The sequence below is a fragment of the Talpa europaea genome (genome assembly GCF_964194135.1).
Source record: "Talpa europaea genome assembly, chromosome: 5".
In the NCBI taxonomy this organism is placed as follows: Eukaryota; Metazoa; Chordata; class Mammalia; order Eulipotyphla; family Talpidae; genus Talpa; species Talpa europaea.
Genome location: NC_140071.1, coordinates 49,925,078 through 49,944,177, shown reverse-complemented (window position 1 = coordinate 49,944,177; position 19,100 = coordinate 49,925,078). Strand labels below are relative to the sequence as shown.

The following is a 19,100-nucleotide window of genomic DNA, read 5'->3' as shown; positions in this document are numbered from 1 at the left end:
GTTGCATGTAACTTCTCGTAAGAACTTCAGCAAAAGGAAATGGTGTTTCATGCTTGACTTGAATTCTGCACATACCAATAGGTGATCCAGCTTTCTTTTAGCATGAATTCCACAAACATTTAGTGAATATAGATTCTGTACTTTTTGCCCTCATCCTTTAAATATTTTTAAACTTAATTTTTAGAAATTTTATTTATTTTTCAATGGATCATTTTTTCATTAGATTCTTCGTAGGAAATTTGGAACACCAGTTGGTGAGGGTAAATTCTATGTGTGAGGCCAGACACAGAGCAGCTGTTCCTGCACTGAGGAACAGCTTTGATTTTCCACAGAATTTGCAAGTCCACAGCTTTCTGATTAGCCTTGTGCTGCTCTGTCATCTTGTATTTCTCCTTTGTCAAAGACTTCACCTTCCTGGTGCTGGGGCTTACACAGCTGCTGCTTCTTGAAGGCAGAATCAGTGAGAGGTGGGATTTTCACACCACTGATATCAGTTTTGGTGGAGATGGCGATGACAGTTTCTGGTGTGTTCTATGCACAGCAGTTGGAGCCTAGGGAGAGAGGCCCAGTCACAAGTAGCAAGCCGCTGCTCAGCTGCCTCAGGGAAGCCGCCCTCTGGCCTCTGTGATGCCCTTTTGGGGTGATCAGAACAGTCCCAGGGTGATGTGAACGCAAAATTTTCTCACATGCTGACCAGGGAATTTTGCTGTGGCTTAGCAGCTCTCGAAACACATCTTCAGCAGGGCACTCTCTAGGCATTTTTGTAGTTTAACCTCTCAAATGCCACTGTTCATGTCATCACCAGCTAGTTTTGTGATAGTAGCAAGAACCTCCTTCTTTTTCTTTTCAGTTCTGGATTTAGCTTCTGAACACGTCCTCTGGCACATGGCCTTTCTGGAATACACAGCTGATCAGGAATATCTGCACATTCCTCTGATGAGGACAGTTTTCTTAGATGTTTGGGCCTTGGCGTTCTTAACCTCACTACCAGCACTGGCTTTCTTGGCACAGGTTTTCTCTTGGTAGTGCCTCCTCAGCTTTCCATCTGTCACCTTGCAAGATGGAAACTACAAAAGTTTTAGATTAACAGAAAAGTTGCAAAGATAATAGAGTTCCCATATCTACCTTCCCCCTTGCATCAGTTTCCCCTCTTATTAACATCACACATTATTATGGTAACTTCTGTTAAAATGGTAACTTTTGTTAAAATTAATGAGCCAGTATCAATGCATTATTTTTATCTATATTATAGTTTTCTTAGTTTTTATCTAATTTCCTCTTTCTTTTTTTTTTAAAGATTTATTTATTTATTTATACAAGTACTGGGTACAGTCAGAAGCGAGGGAGGGTGAGAGAATTCACCAGAGCCAGAGCAGGGAACAGAACAGGCAGACTGACGAAATACACTGCTGAGGGGAGCAGCAGGCTGCAGTAGAGGTCTGTGCGCCATTTGGGACCCTTGCCTGGCAGCTGGGGATTGAACCGGTGCTGCAGAGGCTGTGGGCAGCTTTGCAACCCAGCGTTCAACCGCTGCGCCACCGGGGAGGCCCTGTAATTTCTTTTTTCTATCAGATTCCCATCCAGGATACCATACAAGTTAGTCATCATTTTTCTCAGCTTTCTGTGAGATTTCTTGTACTTTCCTTGTTTAATGATGTTCTTGACAGTTTTTGAGAAGGGTTAGTGTTTTGAAGAATGTCCCTCTATTGGTATTTTTATGATGCTTCCCCCATTATTAAACTGGTGTTACTGGTTTTGGGAGGAAGACCACAGAGGTAATGTGTCATTTCACCACTCAGTGCTCTGTCCTAGCAACAGCACTCCTCTCTGTTGATGGCTGAGGTAGAGTTTGTCAGATTGCTCCACTGTAAGAGTCCTCTAACCCACCTGTCCTTCTATCTGTATGGGAAGGAAGTTACGATGTGCAGCCCACAGCTCAGGAATGGGGAGTTGTCTCCATACTTTCCTGTGGTCAGAGACTCTTCATATATTATTAAGAATTTTTATTTTTTTTAATGGCAGGTGTCTTTTTTTTTTTAAAGATTTATTTTTTTTAAGATTTTTAAAAAAAGACTTATTTATTTATTTATACAAGCACTGGGTACAGTCAGAAGTGCGGGAGGGTGAGAGAATTCACCAGAGCCAGAGCGGGGAACAGAACAGGCAGACCGACGAAATACGCTGCTGAGGGGAGCAGTGGGCATGGCAGGAGAGGTCTGCGCGTCATGTGGGACCCTCTCTGGCGGCCGGGGATTAAACCAGCACTGCAGAGGCTGCGGTCAGCTTTGCAGCCCAGCGCTCAACCTCTGCACCAGCAGGGGAGGCCCTATTAAGAATTCTTCTGATGGAATATTTGAAACCACACACTTATTTCTTCCATTGTTTATATCAGTATGGATTCATGGATATTTATTTTATGCTTTGGGTAATAATCCAACACTGCTTTATTTGTTCAAAGAATCCTAGCTTTGGTAATGGGGGACTCTTTCACTTAGCTTCTGTATCTTTTCTGCCTATTCTCATCACTGTGGGTTTTTTAAAGGGTGGTGAAAATATTCTGTATGATAGTGTAATGGTGGATACCTGACATTGCATTGTTAAAACCCATAGAACTTGACAGCACACAGAGTAAACTTTAATGTGTGCAAATAAAAAAGTAGCAAGTCGGAGGATCCTGTGGTGGCAGGCAGGATGTGGCAAAACAACCTCACTGTACTGCAGATGTAGGAAATAACCTTATTGCAGGGGTGTTGTGTGTGTGTGTGTATGTGTGTGTATGTATGCGTGCACACATGCAAACCTCAGTAACTTTGGAAATGAATAGAGTCTATAAGTACAATAGCAAAGGACACTGTACACACTGTCCTCTAGGTGGTAAAATTTTTTCCCACAGGGAACAGGTTAACAGTTCTGATACCACCATCCATGTAAACTGGAAATGAATGGCTAAGTCAAAGTGTTATGGGTAGCAGATGCCAAGTTTCTCACTGTTGGAATGGAATTTACAGATAAGCAAGGAGAGGAAGTTAGAATGAACCATGTACTAATGAATTAGCATTGTAACATTAATATGCCCCTGTAATTAGTTAATGTAGACACACATAGTTGCATATAGAAATATTTGTAGATAAGAAATAAAAACCTTCTTATTTTTCTTTTTTTTCTTTTTTTTTTAATAGAGGCATGTTTTTCTTTATTTATTTGTTTGCTTGTTTGTTTGTTTTTTGTTTATACATGCACTGGGTACAGTCAGAAGCACGGGAGGGTGAGAGAATTCACCAGAGCCAGAGCGGGGAGCAGAGCAGGCAGAAGGACCGAAGTACACTGCTGAGGGGAGCAGCGGGCGGCAGGAGAGGTCTGCGCGCCATGTGGGACCCTCCTCCGGTGGTGGGGAGCAGCCGGGGATTGAACCGGCGCCGCAGAGGCCGCGGGCAGCTTCGCAACCCAGCGCTCTACCGCTGCGCCACCGGGGAGGCCCCCTTCTTATTTTTCAAGTACGATGGTATTATGAATGATGGCATCCTATTTATGTCAACCATTGTACCATGCTCCTAAAGCATATCTATTTTATGTGTATTCAAATTTATGGATTCTGCTAAAATAAAACACAGAGGGAGAGGGATAGAAAAGTAATAATGCAAATAAGGTTTAAGTAAAGTTTAAATTTAAATAAAGTTTAAATGATAATTTAAACCTTAGGGTGGCTCCACCCATCAGTCTAATTCCTACTGTGCTTCTCACAGTGAGTGCATCTTATCACATGGATATGAGCCCTCCTTTGACAGACCCTCATTTTCTATATAATATGACCTCTCAACCATTTTACCTGGTGTCCAACCAAAGGACTCAACAAGAATTCCTTGCGTTTGGCTTAGATGATACGGTGCCTTCTAAGGGATTTTTGTGGAAGTCTTTCACCATCTCTGTTTTTTACATAATGCTAGAACCTACGTTTAGGTTATCTAGGTTATCTAAGTTAGGTTGAAGTTATCTAGGATAGGTTTTTATGGTATCAGGAGTCTTGTTTCCATGTGTATTTCTATGATATTTGCCAAGAATGCTGTTAAAAACAGCATGCAGAATGCAGTCTCTGGTGGTAAAACAGTGGAGCAGAGAAGCAAAGCAATTCTTCTGATCTTTTAGGTTTGGTATGATTTTCTTGGAATTAACACTGGCAAAACCATGGGGTACCCAGGGACCCCAAACTATAAAGATGAAATCCCCTTTCAGCTCATAGTAAGGGTCATGTCACCTGTTCACATCAAAGCAAATTAAATAAAGTCTACTGTGTGCAAAAGTATTTAATAGGGTAGATAAAAGAAGAGTAGAGGAGAGAAGAATTTCAATATACAGACTCCTGATCAAACTCTGAAATTACCCAACCCCTCGTCGTCAAACACCCAGCCAAACAGGCAAGCTCAGAGCTGAGCAGGCAAGGTCCCAAAGTAAAGCTTCCAGGAGAAGGAATCCAAGGTTTCTCCTGGGAGGAAGTACAAGCAAGGTTTTACATAGAGGGCTGGGAGAGATGGAAAATCAAAATGTACCACCCAAGCTGAATCCACCAGAAGGTGAAGGTATGACTGCATACTTTCTGAAGAGAGTCAGAATCTTGCTGTCTGCCCAAAGCACTCAAACAGGAAAAAGAGCATGCACATATGTTCAGTATTTTTAAAGTCCAACACGCTGCTCAGCTCTGCTCCTAGTTCTCAGCAGCCCCTCCACTCAGGAAGTCTGTTTCATGGCATGCTGGACAGATATAAATGTCTCCAAAAGCCCATGATTTTTCTTTTTTAGCTTATGACTCCTTAAAAATGTGAGTATGATAAAGTTCTTGCCCATAGGTAATTTTAGGTTCTAACCTAATTAATTAGGTTCTAATTAAACCTGTATAGATGCTATAATTGACATCAAACCATAAATATCCTTATAAGGAAGTTTAATTTTATCCAAGTTAAAAGGTAGGTGACATGTTCCTTAGATGAGGAGAATGAAGGAGAGTTTCCCTTCTCTCTGGTTCTTCCAGAAAACTGAAATTTTAAGGCAGCAGGATCTACTCTGGATGATTGTAACCTTATGGTTTTTTTGACTAAAAGGTTGTCTAATTAAAGGAGGCTCAGTAAGGCTGATACAACCATTAATATCCTTACACTATAATGGTTGTATGATATCTGGTGAGACAGTGGCCTTGGGATATATCACTGAGTTATCCAATTATAATTGCAATCAGCCAGGAAGAGAAAGCAAAGAAATTAACCTATTGAATATGAATGAGATGCAAATAAAATCCTGAATTAATTAAAATGCAATCATATTGACACAATGGGGGGAGAAACCTCAATCACTAGAAAACAAGGATAAATGAACCACAGTTGGGAGAAATTCTTTGGTGACAAGAAAATAAGCTACTTTAAAAATATAAAGGACTGTGAAAACATATTTTCTGCTTCATATGTTAACTGTGCATGGTCAGTCAGTGAAAATAATTTCATTCTTAAAACAAACAAATTTGTCAATAAAACAAATGAGATTGGAAAAATCTCTTGTTGAACTCACGTATTGTTTAGGTAGTTCTGGTAGTTTATTGTCAGGAATAATTTCCTTTTCTTTTTTTTTTTTAAATAGAGGCATGTTTTTTTTTATTTGTTTGTTTGTTTGTTTTGTTTATACATGCACTGGGTACAGTCAGAAGTGCGGGAGGGTGAGAGAATTCACCAGAGCCAGAGTGGGGAGCAGAGCAGGCAGAAGGACCAAAGTACACTGCTGAGGGGAGCAGCGGGCACCAGGAGAGGTCTGTGCGCCATGTGGGACCCTCCTCCAGTGGCCGGGGAGCAGCCGGGGATCGAACCGGCGCTGCAGAGGCCGCGGGCAGCTTCGCAACCCAGCGCTCAACCGCTGCGCCACCCGGGAGGCCCAGGAATAATTTCCTTTTCAATACTCAGTTGATAGTAATTGGCCAACAGGGATTGTGTTTTAGGGGAAATGAGATTAAAATGCAACTAACTGGCATCTCAACTAATAGCAACGCATTTTACAAAGTCCTTTCATATCCCTTTTGTCTGCATTGCCTTGGAGTTGTTTTGTCACTGACAGAAGCAACCTGCTCCAGTGATTTGTTGACATTGGATTTAGTGAATTCCAAAGTTTTGCCATGCAAGAGAATGAGGATGATAACAGTATTTCCTGATCCAAAACTTTCATTTGAACTCAGTGATGGCTACACTGGTGAAGGTTCCTTTCCTTTGGTCCACAGATATCTCAGAGGCAGCCTAGAAACTGGGCAAACTCCAAGTATTGCGGAGAGCCTTAGTGAACAATGGGTCTTCTCCACTCTTAAGTATTGTCCTCCTTTAAAAAAAAAAATGTCGGCATAGTTGTGATATATAAAATACAAATATATCTTTAGTCACTTAAAAAAGTTCTTGTATGCTTTTGTCAAGATACACATTTGCAGTCAGAGGACACTAAAAACTTTACAGCTGTCGTGCATAGATTTTTCATCCACAGGTAGAGACTTATTATTGTAAATCATTCATTTTGCAGAAGCCTACAATATCCCTGGGACTGATCTAGGCTCTAAAACTCAGAAGGAATGAAAATACCTATTCACAAGATTTTATCTATTTTCTTGTAAAAGATTCATATGGAATAAAATTCTCTTACCTATTGTTAAGAGTTGAGAGTAATCGATCCTTACAGTTTCACCAGACTGATTAAGAAAAGTAATCTTTAAATAAAAGGTCACAAAATATAAAATATATTAATGTTTATTTTCACTTAGTTTTAATACTTCCAGTTATATGTTGTATTTATGTAGAAGCCCTATATAAAAAATTGTAGTGATTTAATGTCATTCTGATTTTTATTTGAATTTGAAATTAGGTGGTTTCTCCCTTCTCCACTTCTATCTCTACACCCCACCCACCCTCTACCCCATCAGACAGGATCAGCCATCACAGAACAGGTTATACGTCTCTTTCCTTACACAGCGTGGCTTAACAGTGCCAACTATTTGGGGAATAATGAAGTAAAGAGATGTTAAGTAAGATACATATCGTCATATTCTACATCTGCATTGAACATACCCTCATATTTCACTTCTTCGTTTATTTGGGCATCAGACGACCTTACAGAACAGCAAAACAAAACACGTTACTTCTTGCAATGGTTACTGCTAAGAGAAATGCTTAAGCGTCTTCCCCTATGAGACTTGAGATAGATTTTTTTTCTGCCACCGATCTTGGCTGCTATGCTTGAGCTTACTTGGGGCACACGTGTCTGTGTGTTTATAGGGCATGGGGAAGTAAGTTTGAGCAGCGACACAATTTGTGGGGAGGCAGTAATGGGCTTCTACTGAATGCTAATTACCAGAGATTTATTCAGGGAGACTGCAAATGTCCTGTTGGTTTCTGGTAAATTAATCACTAGGCTCTATTGAGCAGGACTGCAAAGTTAGATCAGAGCTCTGAAGGTGTCCTTACAATTGACAGCCACACTAGGTGATGATTTAAGAAAAATACCCCAATTGTGCTGTGTAGTAGTAGATGACTTTGCATGAACTTAGGGAGATGACTGTAGTTTTGAAAGTTAAAGATTCAGACCACTTTCGGATTCAAAAAATGAGGAGACTGGATTGTTAAATGAATTATCAGAATTGTTTTGGCTTTTGGATCTGAAAAGCTGCCAGTGGTGTGAAAGAAGTATGCTCTGGAAAAATCCCCATCCTGTGTGTAGTGGCCTTTAATTGCCTGTGTATCAAGCTTCTGGCTGTCCACACACATAAACCTCAACCTTTGTCTAGCACCGTGCAGGGTGGCTTTTCTGAGAAACTGCTCTCTTGTTCCAGAGCCAAACAAGCGCCAGTATTTGGAGACTTTTACTGAATCACAGGCTGCTCTTTTGATCGCCAGTTACCTTTCTTCTTCATTTCCATTTCCAGCAAGATGAGGGGAGTTAATGATTCATTTGCTCCCAATGACCTTTTGAATAACTGGACTGAGATGTACCAGTGCGACTCTAAAGGCTCCCTCTCTCTCCTCCTTTTACTTCCCTAGTTTGGCTTTAATATTTACAGCCTCCTTCTTGGTCTACATGCCTGAACGCCCGAAGGAAGCAAAACATTTATTGCCTCTCCCTCCCTGGTGTTCATGAGCTTTTCACCCAGCCTCATTCCTTCCTTTTACATCACACGGGAGACTCGCCTCCTGGCCGGGGACTCCAGACGTCTTCCTGCGTCTCTGCTGGTGAATCTGTCGATTTCACCAAAACAAAAAGATGGATTCTGACTCGGACTCACCTTTTAACTACTCGTGGCCTTCCTTCCCCAAAATGAAGATTCGGCGGAAGGCATCCAAACAAGGTAGATCAGGGGATCTTTTATGTTCCCCAGAGCCAAACGGCATCTTCATAGTCATACCTTTCTTGTCTTTCTTTCCCACACTGTTTTCTGATGAAGTACGTGTTTATACCTGCCTTTATAAAACTCTCGCCGTATACTGTATGTGTAGACTTCTGAGGTAAACCTACTCATTGTCCGTGTGTTCCTTTCACTTTGAATTCACCTTTGTCTTGCGTGGTGCCTAAGCAATCTCGCTTTTAAAGGGAGGGCGTTTAGAGCAAGGTAAATGTTTTGGAGTCACTTAATAAGTTACCTTGACAATAAAGAGCACTGTTGATGTAATTGTGTCTTCGTGGGATGAGAGAGAAGTATGGATATGCTTGAGACCCAGTTTCTGCTGGTTTTGTGGTTTAGTTTTTGAGTGTCTTCATTTGTAAAAAATATTTTGTAGCTAAGAAATTGTTTCTTTCTACTCCAGACTATTTTATTGGTTTTATAGTTGCTCAGAGCAAGGGATTTTTAGAAAGTAATTTCAAATAGAAAACCTATATAACTCCAGGAGATAGTCATATATTAAAGTTTATTAACGGTAATTATGAAGTCTGCTGAATTTTCACTGCCACAGGAAGGAGAGTCTTTTATCTCTCCTTGGTTTAACAGTGGAGTGGGTTTATACACTTACACACCCTCACCTTGCAACGGGTCCTGGGACCCAGGGGCACAGCAGTGCAGGTGGTCGGGTGTCCATGTGCCTGGCCCCAGGCAGGCTCAGCAGGTGGCAAATGTTGCCTTCTGAGCTTTACCCAGACAAGAAAGGTGGTAACCCTTTCCACCTCTTGTCTTGTGCAGTGACTCATGTGGTTATGTTTTTAATTCAAGGAAAGGGAAACATTTTCGCAAACCTTGAAGCAGAAGAGGTGTTTCTGAAAATGGGCTGTCTTAATAGCGCTCTCCTTGGGGGAGCAGAATTCTCTGTTCTCCAGAGAAGAATGTCCTGTCTCTCACTCCGTACTTTTCCTAGAGAAAAATGGGAGACGGGTGGTGATTGTCATACCTGGTTAGCCTCAAGGGTCGCTTCTAAAGTAAAATAAATAGAGGTGTGTGTTTTGCTAACTCAGGCTGGGCTCAAGGCCAGCTCCAGGAATACGATGGGTTGACCCTCTAGGATGGAAGAAAACCTGAGTGTGTGTATCATGATGCTTTAATGCCATCCACAAAATTCTATCATTGGGGATATAATGTTTGTCATCATTGTACATCATTCTGTTTTCCTATTAGTCTTTTAAAATCTAGTTTCTTTTCTTTGGTGTAAAAGGCCATGATGTATGCAACTTACCATCAGATAGTTGAGAGGAAAAATACACCTAAGAGAAGCACAAGCATGTGCATGTAAAAGCAAGCCAGGACAGTGATACAAAATAGAGCAAAATAGTAACAATAGATAAAATCTGGGCAAAGATTGTTTCGTTAATCTTTGTGCCATTCTTTCAGCTTTTCCATAAGTTTGAAATTATTTCCAAATGATAGATTTTGTTTCAAAAGAAAACTTTTAAATTTGTTCTGAGAGGGGAGGTGCACTAAGTCACAAATACTTCAGAGTGATTGTTATTGGTCCTGGTATGTGGAGAACTTCTTGATGGCAGGTGCCACTTCTGTAATTCTGCTAAATCTTTGTGCTAATTGTAACCCTCTTACATTTGGGCAATAATCTGCTTTATGTATTTTTTTGTACTAATATTGCCTGCTGGCCGGCTGGATGCCTGCATTGCTGGGGGCCTGGGCAGTGTAGCCACCTGAAGAATGATGGTTTCTGGGATTAATGGGTAGGAGGCCAGTGGAGAACCCCGAGGGTCGAGTAGAGTTGCAGGGAATACATTCATCACACTTTCTTTTTAAATCCAAAGTTGGAGCACAGCCAGTTTGAACTACAGAAAGTCATAACATAACTATGTATAAATTAAACTCAGTTCAAGTGAAAGCAGGTACCTGGCATATGAAAATGATTAACTATTTGCTGCTAATAAACAAAAGACAAGTGAAAAGAGGTTGGTAGCAGGGAGTGGGGAATTGTCAGATAGTTTCTGACACCTCTTTTTTTTTTTAATTAAATGACATCTAGTTGTGAAGTGTGGGTTGGGCCAGGCCAAGTGGCCCCAAGACCATAAGAACTTTAGAGCCAAAGGGACCTTAGAGGTGACCTGGGCCAAACCATGGGATTTTATAGATGTGGACAAGGGGGTGAAGATGTAAGGTGCTGGGGAATTATTCATGTGTTCAACATGCATTCAGCATTTCCTGAGTGCCAATCTCTGCCCTGGAGGGTGGGATGGGACAGTAAGACAGGGAGATACATCTCTGCTGATGGGGTTTTAGCCTTGGAAATGGACCCCACATCTCCCAGGACCCAACCACCCCCCTATGGCAGAAAAACACCACATAACCTGAATTTTTTTCAACCCAGTAGCTAGCTTGTGAAGAACGATGGTTTCTTGTCTTTTTATTCAACCTTTAAAATGAAGGTGGCTTGAGTTTCTTCCCCATTTGTTCCTTGCACTTACAACATTCTCGGAATGTGGGTTCTGGTCACCTGGGAGATCATGAAGGAGATTTAAGGACTTAGAACTTCTGGCTTATTAGCAAACCTCTCAAATATAGTTGGAAATACTCTTTTATTCTGTTATTCTTTCTTTGGTCCTACTATCCTTGTAAGTATTCTTTCTTTTTATACTCTCTCCTGTCCTTATTGTCACTTTTCTTTGATAGACACATCCACTTCCACATTGCTGGCTTGTTTAGAGAGTGATGTAATTTTTTTTTTTTAATGTTGATAGTAAGAGGAAATCTAGCTTAACAGTAACACACCAATACCACTGCTTAACTAAAAACGTGCACCTGGTCTTTTCTTAGCCTGATCCCTTCAGAAGGGGTATGAGAAGAATGGGAGTTAGAAGCAGTGCTTTGGAAAATGACTAGTGTTTAGAGGGGGCATATGATGTAAATAAAATGAGCTGAAAGTAGTTAAAGCCATGCTTTCCAAAGGTATTCCTGGGGTTCTTGAGACTTGCTTTCCTGGGCAGCCCAGGACAGGCTGTACTGGGAATCTAGTGGTTAAAGATTGGAGTGGGCTAGAATCCTCGACTGTTCTGCTTCAGGGACTCCAGGAATGCTTGGATTTTTGTTTTGTTGGTTTCAGTTGGAGATTGAACCAAGAAGTAATGTGTATTAATCAAAGAATTAAAAAAAATAGGGATTGAACCCTGTTTGTCATCATTATCATTCAATCTTTAAAATGCATTCTTTAGTATAAATCATCAGGACCCAGGAAATGTTGAACTGTTTCTTTCTTTGTGCCTTTCACCCATATATGTAAAGTCTCTCATGCTTTCCTACTCCAGTTCTTATCTTATGCCTCACAAATGTGAAAGAATGCTTTTTTCCTTTCTTTTTGCTGGTGTAGAACCTACCTAGAGCTGCCGAACAAGGCAATGCCTATTAGAAAGTGGAACAACCTTGGAGAGCTTAGAGAGCACTTGATTTTCTGAAGTCATAGTCAGAATAACTGATATTTATGTCCTACACTATTGATCACAACCACTCCTCACTAAGCCTTGGGAGCTACTGTCCTACGTGTCACAATTTTATAGGTGAGGAAACTGAGACTCAAAGAGTTTTAAGGTCATACTCCAGGCCACTCCAGGAGATATAGGGAGCAGTAGCATGAGAAGGAGAATAAATGTGTGAGTGGCATGTCGACTTTGTTTTTTTCATGTGTGTTCTCTCTAAAGGGCCTGCGTCGATGTGGTTGTGATCTTCATTTATTACTTGGGGGCTCTCAGGCACAGAGGGGAGAAATGAGTTGTCCAGGACCAGAGTTGATACTTGGCTGAACTGAACCTAAAACTGGAGTATTGACATGTTAGAGGTTCTCTTCTTGCTGGTGTACTTCACACCACTTAGTAGAGGTGCATATGTGTTAAAAGGTGCCATGGTGTCTCACCACCATGGCTTCTCCCCCTCTTGTGGATCTTTGACGAGGTGTAGAGGTGGGAGTGGAAGCTCTGGAAGAGGCAAATATTATGGCCTTCTTCATGTCCTGATGCACCATATACACATCCATGGCCCTGACTCAACTTGTTGCTTTGGATGGGCACAGAAAACTGGAGATCTGGCTGGTTGACTGAGGAAAGGGAGAGACAGAACAAATTGAGAAAAGGGTGGGTAGAAGTGCTTCCAGTGTGTTCTGAAAAGTCCACAAGTTTGCCCCAGAGAAAGATAAAGAGAGACTGAGTATGCTGGCAATGGAGCTAAATCACGAGACCACACTTTGGGCTTTTTTCTTGATCTTAGTGTTTGGAAGGCAGGTACTTAGTCTGAAAAATAATCCCTGGCATAGTGTTAAAAGTAAGGTGACATTTCAGAAGATTTAGTGATGATTTTAAAAAGTGAATCACTTTTATCTAGTGGGTTTACCTGTCCTCTTCCCCTGCCTTCCCTCCTGTCCTTCCTGTCAGGAGGTTACATTGGGTACACATATGTTCTTCCCTGTGCTCCACATGTGTTCAGTCCAGAAATGCCCCAAGGGACACCTGAACACTGCAGCAGGATAAGTCACTACAGAACTCCTTATTAAGGAAGAGAAATATTTTCCTAAAGGTGACATAACCTGCTAAGACTTTGTTAGCTCACAATGAAGATAGTGTTTAGCTTCATGCAGAACAGTTCCAATTTCAGACCCTGCCTGGAGGCCTGCCTTTGTCAGCAAAGAAAAGGAGGCCCATCACAAGCCTGTTACCAAACAACATAGCTGCATACCCCATGAATCCTCTCTCAAATATTCAAAATGGATTTTTTTTTCTTTATTTCAGGCAAGCTCAAATTCTTGGGCAAGGTATGTAAATGCATTAATCCCTGGAAGTAGAAGGGAGGCACTATTCCAATTTGTTACCCCATGTTCAGGACCCACCCCCACCATTCCAATTTTGGGGAAGTACTGCTTGATTTATTAGCATACATTAATTAAGGCAGAAAGTACAAGTTTCACTGGAGAGTTAAGGATATCTTTACTGTCTAAGTTCAAGGTGAAGCGACCAGACCAAGTTGAGAGTGTCAGGGCAGGGATGTCATTTCAACAGCCTGAGGTGAACTGTGGGGGGAGGGGTGCTGTAACAGGCAGGTGGTCCCTTGAGACTTACATCGAGAATATCAAAGTGATGGAAAATAGCCCAGGTTTGTGCACTGCTGCTTCATGAGGATACAGAAACAGGGTGGTACCAAATGTTGCATTGGATGGTTAGTTTCTCTGCCTCATGTCCTTCCTCCCTTCACTGCACAGCAGTCATGTAATTCAAAGGAAGGCCTTTCCCTGCCCTGGCCACGATGCGGCTACATTCTCACGCGCTCGCACCTTCCTGGGTGCAGCGGGTGTGTGGTCCACATTCACTGGGCTGCTCACAGCTCCCCTCCAGCCTGGCCACAGCTGCTGGCTCTGAGAAGGCACCTGACCCAGGCTTGGCCATCAGAGTGCTTCTTTGGGATTCCAAGCTGGAGTTTGGAAGGAGGTATCTGTCATCTCGGGGACAGAGCTGAAAGGGTCAGTGTAGAAGCCAGTAACTGGAAGAAACAAGTAACTAACAAAGATTGTGTCAAATGCATGAAGAGAGGCAGCCAAGAGACAGGGCCCATCTAGATCCAGTCCATGTTCTCTTCACTGGGACCTCTTGCTGCCCAGGTGCTTCTCTCTCCAGCCTTGGACATTAAATTCTTCTCCTTCTGTGAGCTGCTCTCTCATGCTTCCAGTAAACATTTCCCTCCCTCTTTTAGTTTTGTTTTAGCAAGTATTTCTCTCACTTCCAACTAAAAATCTGCAACCCTGTCCTTCAAAATCCAGCTTGAGGGTCCTTTTCCCGAGATGTCCCTGAATTTCCTTAGAATCCATTACTCTGTCCATGTGCCCTTCTTCCTTGTATTTATTTTGATAATAGTCATCACATTACCGTTTTGTAGCTATTTTTTAATATGGCTCACCCTTCAACACTGAGTCCCTTGAAGATGGAGACTGGCTGGTCTGTTTTCACATCTCCAGTACTCCCATCCCAGAAAGCAGGCAGGAAATACTGAATTTTATCATGGCACAAATTTAGCCACACAACACTTGGATAGTTTTTACTTTGTCTTTATTTGCTTATTTTGTCTACAATATTTCTGGTCTTCCTCTGAAGTTCCATTCTCTAGCCAGTGGGGAGAGGAGTTCTATATTTTAGCCACATATAGGAAAGTTGATCTGATGCAATAATGAAAGTAGTCAATTTTGGTAACTCCTGTCTCTAAATAAAATATATCTGGTCTCTCAGATTTCTTCCTCCTTCTCTTCTTGTCTAGCTTGTGTTGAATGGGATTTCTGGGTGAGGAAACAGTGGGGGGCAGCCAGAGGAGGAGAAGGCCCTCTGAGTCCTGGTAGGTCCTGCTGTGGATCTGCAGGCCCGGGCTGTTCTTGGAGGGCACAGCCGCCTTATTACTGGGTGTTTGGACACCTGTGACAAAGGTACTGCAACTGGACCCTCATTCTGGGTTTAGTTAGGACCTAAAAAATTCTTCACTGATTTAACCTCACCTTGACTGTCATGCTACTGAAACCCTGGAATTTCTGCCCCTGGCTGCTGACTCTGATGCTTCTCTAAAAACACCTGTTGTGAGGTCTCTTCCTTTACACCTCAGTCCCCAGGTATTCAATCCAGCCATTCATGGTCCACTCAGAGGACTGAGGAATATTAGGGACCCATTCACAACACTTAGGTAACTGGAAGTAGCCCAGGGAAGCTGGACCTGCACCTGCTGCCTGACTTGCTCTCTCGTCTGCTAGTCTGCTTGGAGGTGGTTGTCCTGGTGATGGCATGGGGCAGACTTCAGGGTGGTCTCCTCCAGAGCTTTGAGTGGAAGTGGGAAAAGCCCACCCCCCATTCAGAGTAGCCCCTAGCCTATCTCACCCTGTTCCCCACAGGCGGGGAAACCACTTGTCGCATCTCTTTGAGCTCCATTGTCCCTGGTTATGAATTGAAATGAAACTCATATCCACCTCTCATTCATGCCAGTCTACTTAGAAGTATTCAGGAGGCCTTCCTGGTGGTGCAGGGGTTAAGTCTCAGCACTATCAAGCTATTGCCAGCTACTGCAGCATGAGTTCAATCCCTGGCCAGGGAGCTAACCCACATGGCGCAGCAGACCTCTCCTGCCTCTCCCACTGCTCGTCTCAGCAGTGTATTTCAGTAGATCTGCCTGTTCTGTTGCCCACTCTGTCTCTGGTGAATCCTCTCACCCCCCACCCACCCCACCCCACACTTCTGGCCTATACCCAGGTTCTTGTATTCATAAATAAATAAATCTTTAAAAAAAATAAAAATAAAATATATAAAGTATATTAGTGAAAGATCTCACTAATCTTTGAGGAATCAAATGATTTAAATATGATGGAATCTCATCTACTCCATATTCCCACATAGTACAGAGTCACCTGTAGGTATTTTTATATTTTGTGGCATTATAAAAATGAAAACACAGTATTATAAAAATATATACAGCACAGGGCCTCCCTAGTGGCACAGGGGTTAAGTCTCAGCGCTATCAAGCTATCACTAGCCACCGCAGCATGAGTTCGATCCCTGGCCAGGGAGCCATCCACCTGTGCAGCAGACCTCTCCTGTCTCACCCGCTGCTCCCCTCAGCAGTGTATTTCAGTAGATCTGCCTGTTCTTCTCCCCACTCTGTCTCTGGCGAATCCTTTCACCCCCACACCTCTGGTCTGTACCCCGGTTCTTGTATGCATAAATAAATAAAATAAATCTTAAAAAAAAAGTATTTAGAGAGCAGGATTCAGGAGTCATATAGAAAAACCCAGAGAAATTGGGGATGTGATGGGGAGGAAAATGGAGCTCTTCGTGATTTTTGAAGTGACAAAATTTTTATGTGCCAGTGTCTTTCCAGGCCATGGAAGATGTGAGCTCTGCATAGGGGATCCTGTAATGGTGACACATAGGAGCATCTTCCTCATCAGTTTATTAGTATTTTTGGTCTATAGTTACCTAAAATTATCAAGTCCTGCTACTTTATTTAAGGTCTTTCAACTCTAACCTAGTGTTGGTATAATGTGTTAGGATTCCCTCCCCTCAAAGTTTCCTTTCTGCAGACTGATTTGTTTTAGGCCTTGGAGAGCTGCATCAAGAAGGAAAGGAACTGCTGATTGTACCCAGTCACACTAAAGTCCTCACACCACACATGACTGGTCATCCTCTTGATAGCTGGGGGGAAGTAAGGGCAGAAAAGTTACTGACATGTTTGAGAGGCCTTCTTACTCAAGTATAAACATATGTGTTTTCAAAGGCTTCTATGTGCTGCTGTAATTAGGAATGGGAACTTGGAAAGATTAGGGAGAAAACTTGGGAAAGATTTGGGACATTATTTGTTTCCCCTTCCCTTCTCTTACACCTCTCCCTACCTCCCTCTATGTCTCCAGTGTTTTACCAGGGAAAAGGCTAGTTTGCTTCTTCAATAATTTTGATAGTTAGGTCTTTCAAAACCACAGAATAGGACTACTTTTAGAAAATGATTTTAGAGTACTGACTTGTTATTTAGAGGGATTTAAACTATTGTTCTAAGGGAGAGGGCTGAGGACTGGAGACACAGTCTTACCCCGACCTCTCTGGAATCTGTTTACTTCCGCCCTCAGCATTACTGTTATTAACAGGACTGGATCAAAGGCCTGATCTCATACCAGGGCTCACTTTTCTTTTTTACAGGATTCCGGGAGGACAAGGTAAGTTTTGAGAATGAATTGGACATTGGAGTGGTGTTAAAAGATTCTCTAGCTTGTCATCTGTGTTCTTGCAGACACATCCTGGTGTGCACTAAAGCTTTAGCAATGTTAGCTTCCTTATGACCCACAGGAAATGCCTGGGCTAAGGATAATTTTGGCATTTCGATGGATCTTCTCTTTAACCTCAAGTCCAGCTCAGAAGAGCAAGGCCCAGAGATTTTTCAGGCCAAGACTAACTTCAGAAAAACCCTCAGAGAACCTTAGAGGAAGGATAGGCAAGGAGATAAATGATAGTTTATTCCTGAAACTGTTCGCTCTCTCTTGTGAGGCTATTTTTTCCTTTTTCTTCTATAGTACACCAGACCATTAGTAGAAAGGACTATCTGTAAGTTCCAGAATTTGGCGCAGTAACCTTTGAATTTTGCTATTTGGAGGATGCTATTTGCAGTGAGAGAGGGAGTTTCTGAGCATGAGTGTTTGCCTCAGATTCTATCACTTAACCTGGGCAGATCAAGTGTTCTTCTGGCGCCTCAGCTTTCTTGCTATGAATGAACATGCTCATTCCTCATGTGGTTATAGAAAGTAGGGTTGGCAGAAGGGAAAAAAAGCCAACACTGTATACACTTGATCAAACATTTCCAGCTAATAAATTTATGCAAAATGTTATCTGATGAAGTTGATGTACTGAAAACCTATATTGCATGAGATTCCACAGCTGCACCTTTATAAAGGCAAATTTTTAAAACTTGACTTGTTTTTTTCCCATTTATTTTGGTTTTATTTTGGTGTAAAAATGGCTATTAGAAATCTAAAAGTTACAGGTAGAAAAGAATTGAAAAAAAATGGTATTTCACCACTTGAAGATAGCAATTAACATTTTTATCTTTCCAGTCTTTTCTCTTAATTTTTTTTTTGCATTTTGAATGGTTAAGTGAAGTGAAAATATAATGTTTTATGAATATTTTCTGAGCAAGACTCAGACTGTCATATTCCAGCCTCAAATGTCCAGAGACTGATAACACAGACCCAGGAAGTGAACAAATACTCCTAGCATATGTCATATTGCACGTGAATGAAACTTCTTAATGGGAGAATTCCTGGCATTGCTCAAATACCAATTTCTTTGGTTCAAAACAGAATGCTCAGTAGCCCTAATTACTAATTAAAGTACTCTGAACTGCCTAACAGTGTCTACCTACAGCTGTCGTTTGCTGTTCTATGATCTTGGGGAGTTACTTAAATAGCACCCCAGTTTCCAAATCTGTAAAATGGAGATAATAAATAATACCACTTCAAATGGTGGTTTGGGGGACCTCAGATGAGTTAATATATGTAAAGTCCACAGTGCCTGGTTCGTAGTAAGCACTGTCTCCTTCTGGCTATAATAGCAGAACTGCTCTCATGCTAATATGCTAAGTCTTGCAGTATCTAATGTTTTCCTTCTTCTCTTCTTTTTTGATCATCTCCTTCCTTTATCTTGCACATCTGCCTGATCATCCCATTATCCTTTTAGTAAAAGAGCAACCTATTTGATCAAAATAAAAAGATTAAAGACTATTTCTTGGGCTCCTGCTACCAGCAGGCATGTGGAGCTGTGTGCTCAGGAAGCACCCACCATCTCAAGGGTGTGGGAAGCTCTATTTTTAGCTCACACCCTACCAGGAAGTTACTTGTCTTAGCAGGAGGGGCAAAATACAATCCTGCCCAGAGTGTGGTAGACAACACAGGACAAAACACAGAGATAACAGGCAGGAAGCGCTCAGAGGAGGAGGGAGAGCCCCATGGCCTTTCAGAGAAGTGTCGGGACATCTGGGAAAATAGTTGTAATGACTCACCTTTGAGAATTTTTTTTTTAAGTATACTATACATTTATTGTAAACTAAGGCCACTATGCTGTGCAGTGGTTTTTTCCTTCTTTTTTTTTCTTTTTAAATTTTATACATTTTTACATCATTTTTC

The 19,100-nt window shown here is 41.8% G+C and overlaps 1 protein-coding gene and 1 pseudogene across 5 annotated transcripts in view; one reads left to right on the top strand and one right to left on the bottom strand.

Annotated features, from left to right (window-relative positions):
- The window catches only part of ARHGEF28 (Rho guanine nucleotide exchange factor 28), a gene marked incomplete at both ends in the record, with an annotated part of 239,958 nt that overhangs the window by 91,761 nt on the left and 129,097 nt on the right, over positions 1–19,100 (top strand). Inside the window, one exon of one of the 4 annotated variants that reach the window (XM_084234066.1) lies at positions 8,272–8,356. The exons of the other annotated variants lie outside the window; for them this stretch is intronic. Within the exon in view, the coding sequence (XP_084090192.1) occupies positions 8,272–8,356 (85 nt within the window). Of the gene's footprint in view, positions 1–8,271; positions 8,357–19,100 lie in introns of those variants that run through there. 4 annotated transcript variants of the gene reach the window in all.
- On the bottom strand, positions 201–3,921 carry LOC311171199 (large ribosomal subunit protein eL6-like; annotated as a pseudogene). Its single transcript has 2 exons — positions 3,865–3,921; positions 201–773 (listed from the first exon to the last, which is right to left on the bottom strand). The product of its transcript is annotated as a large ribosomal subunit protein eL6-like (transcript).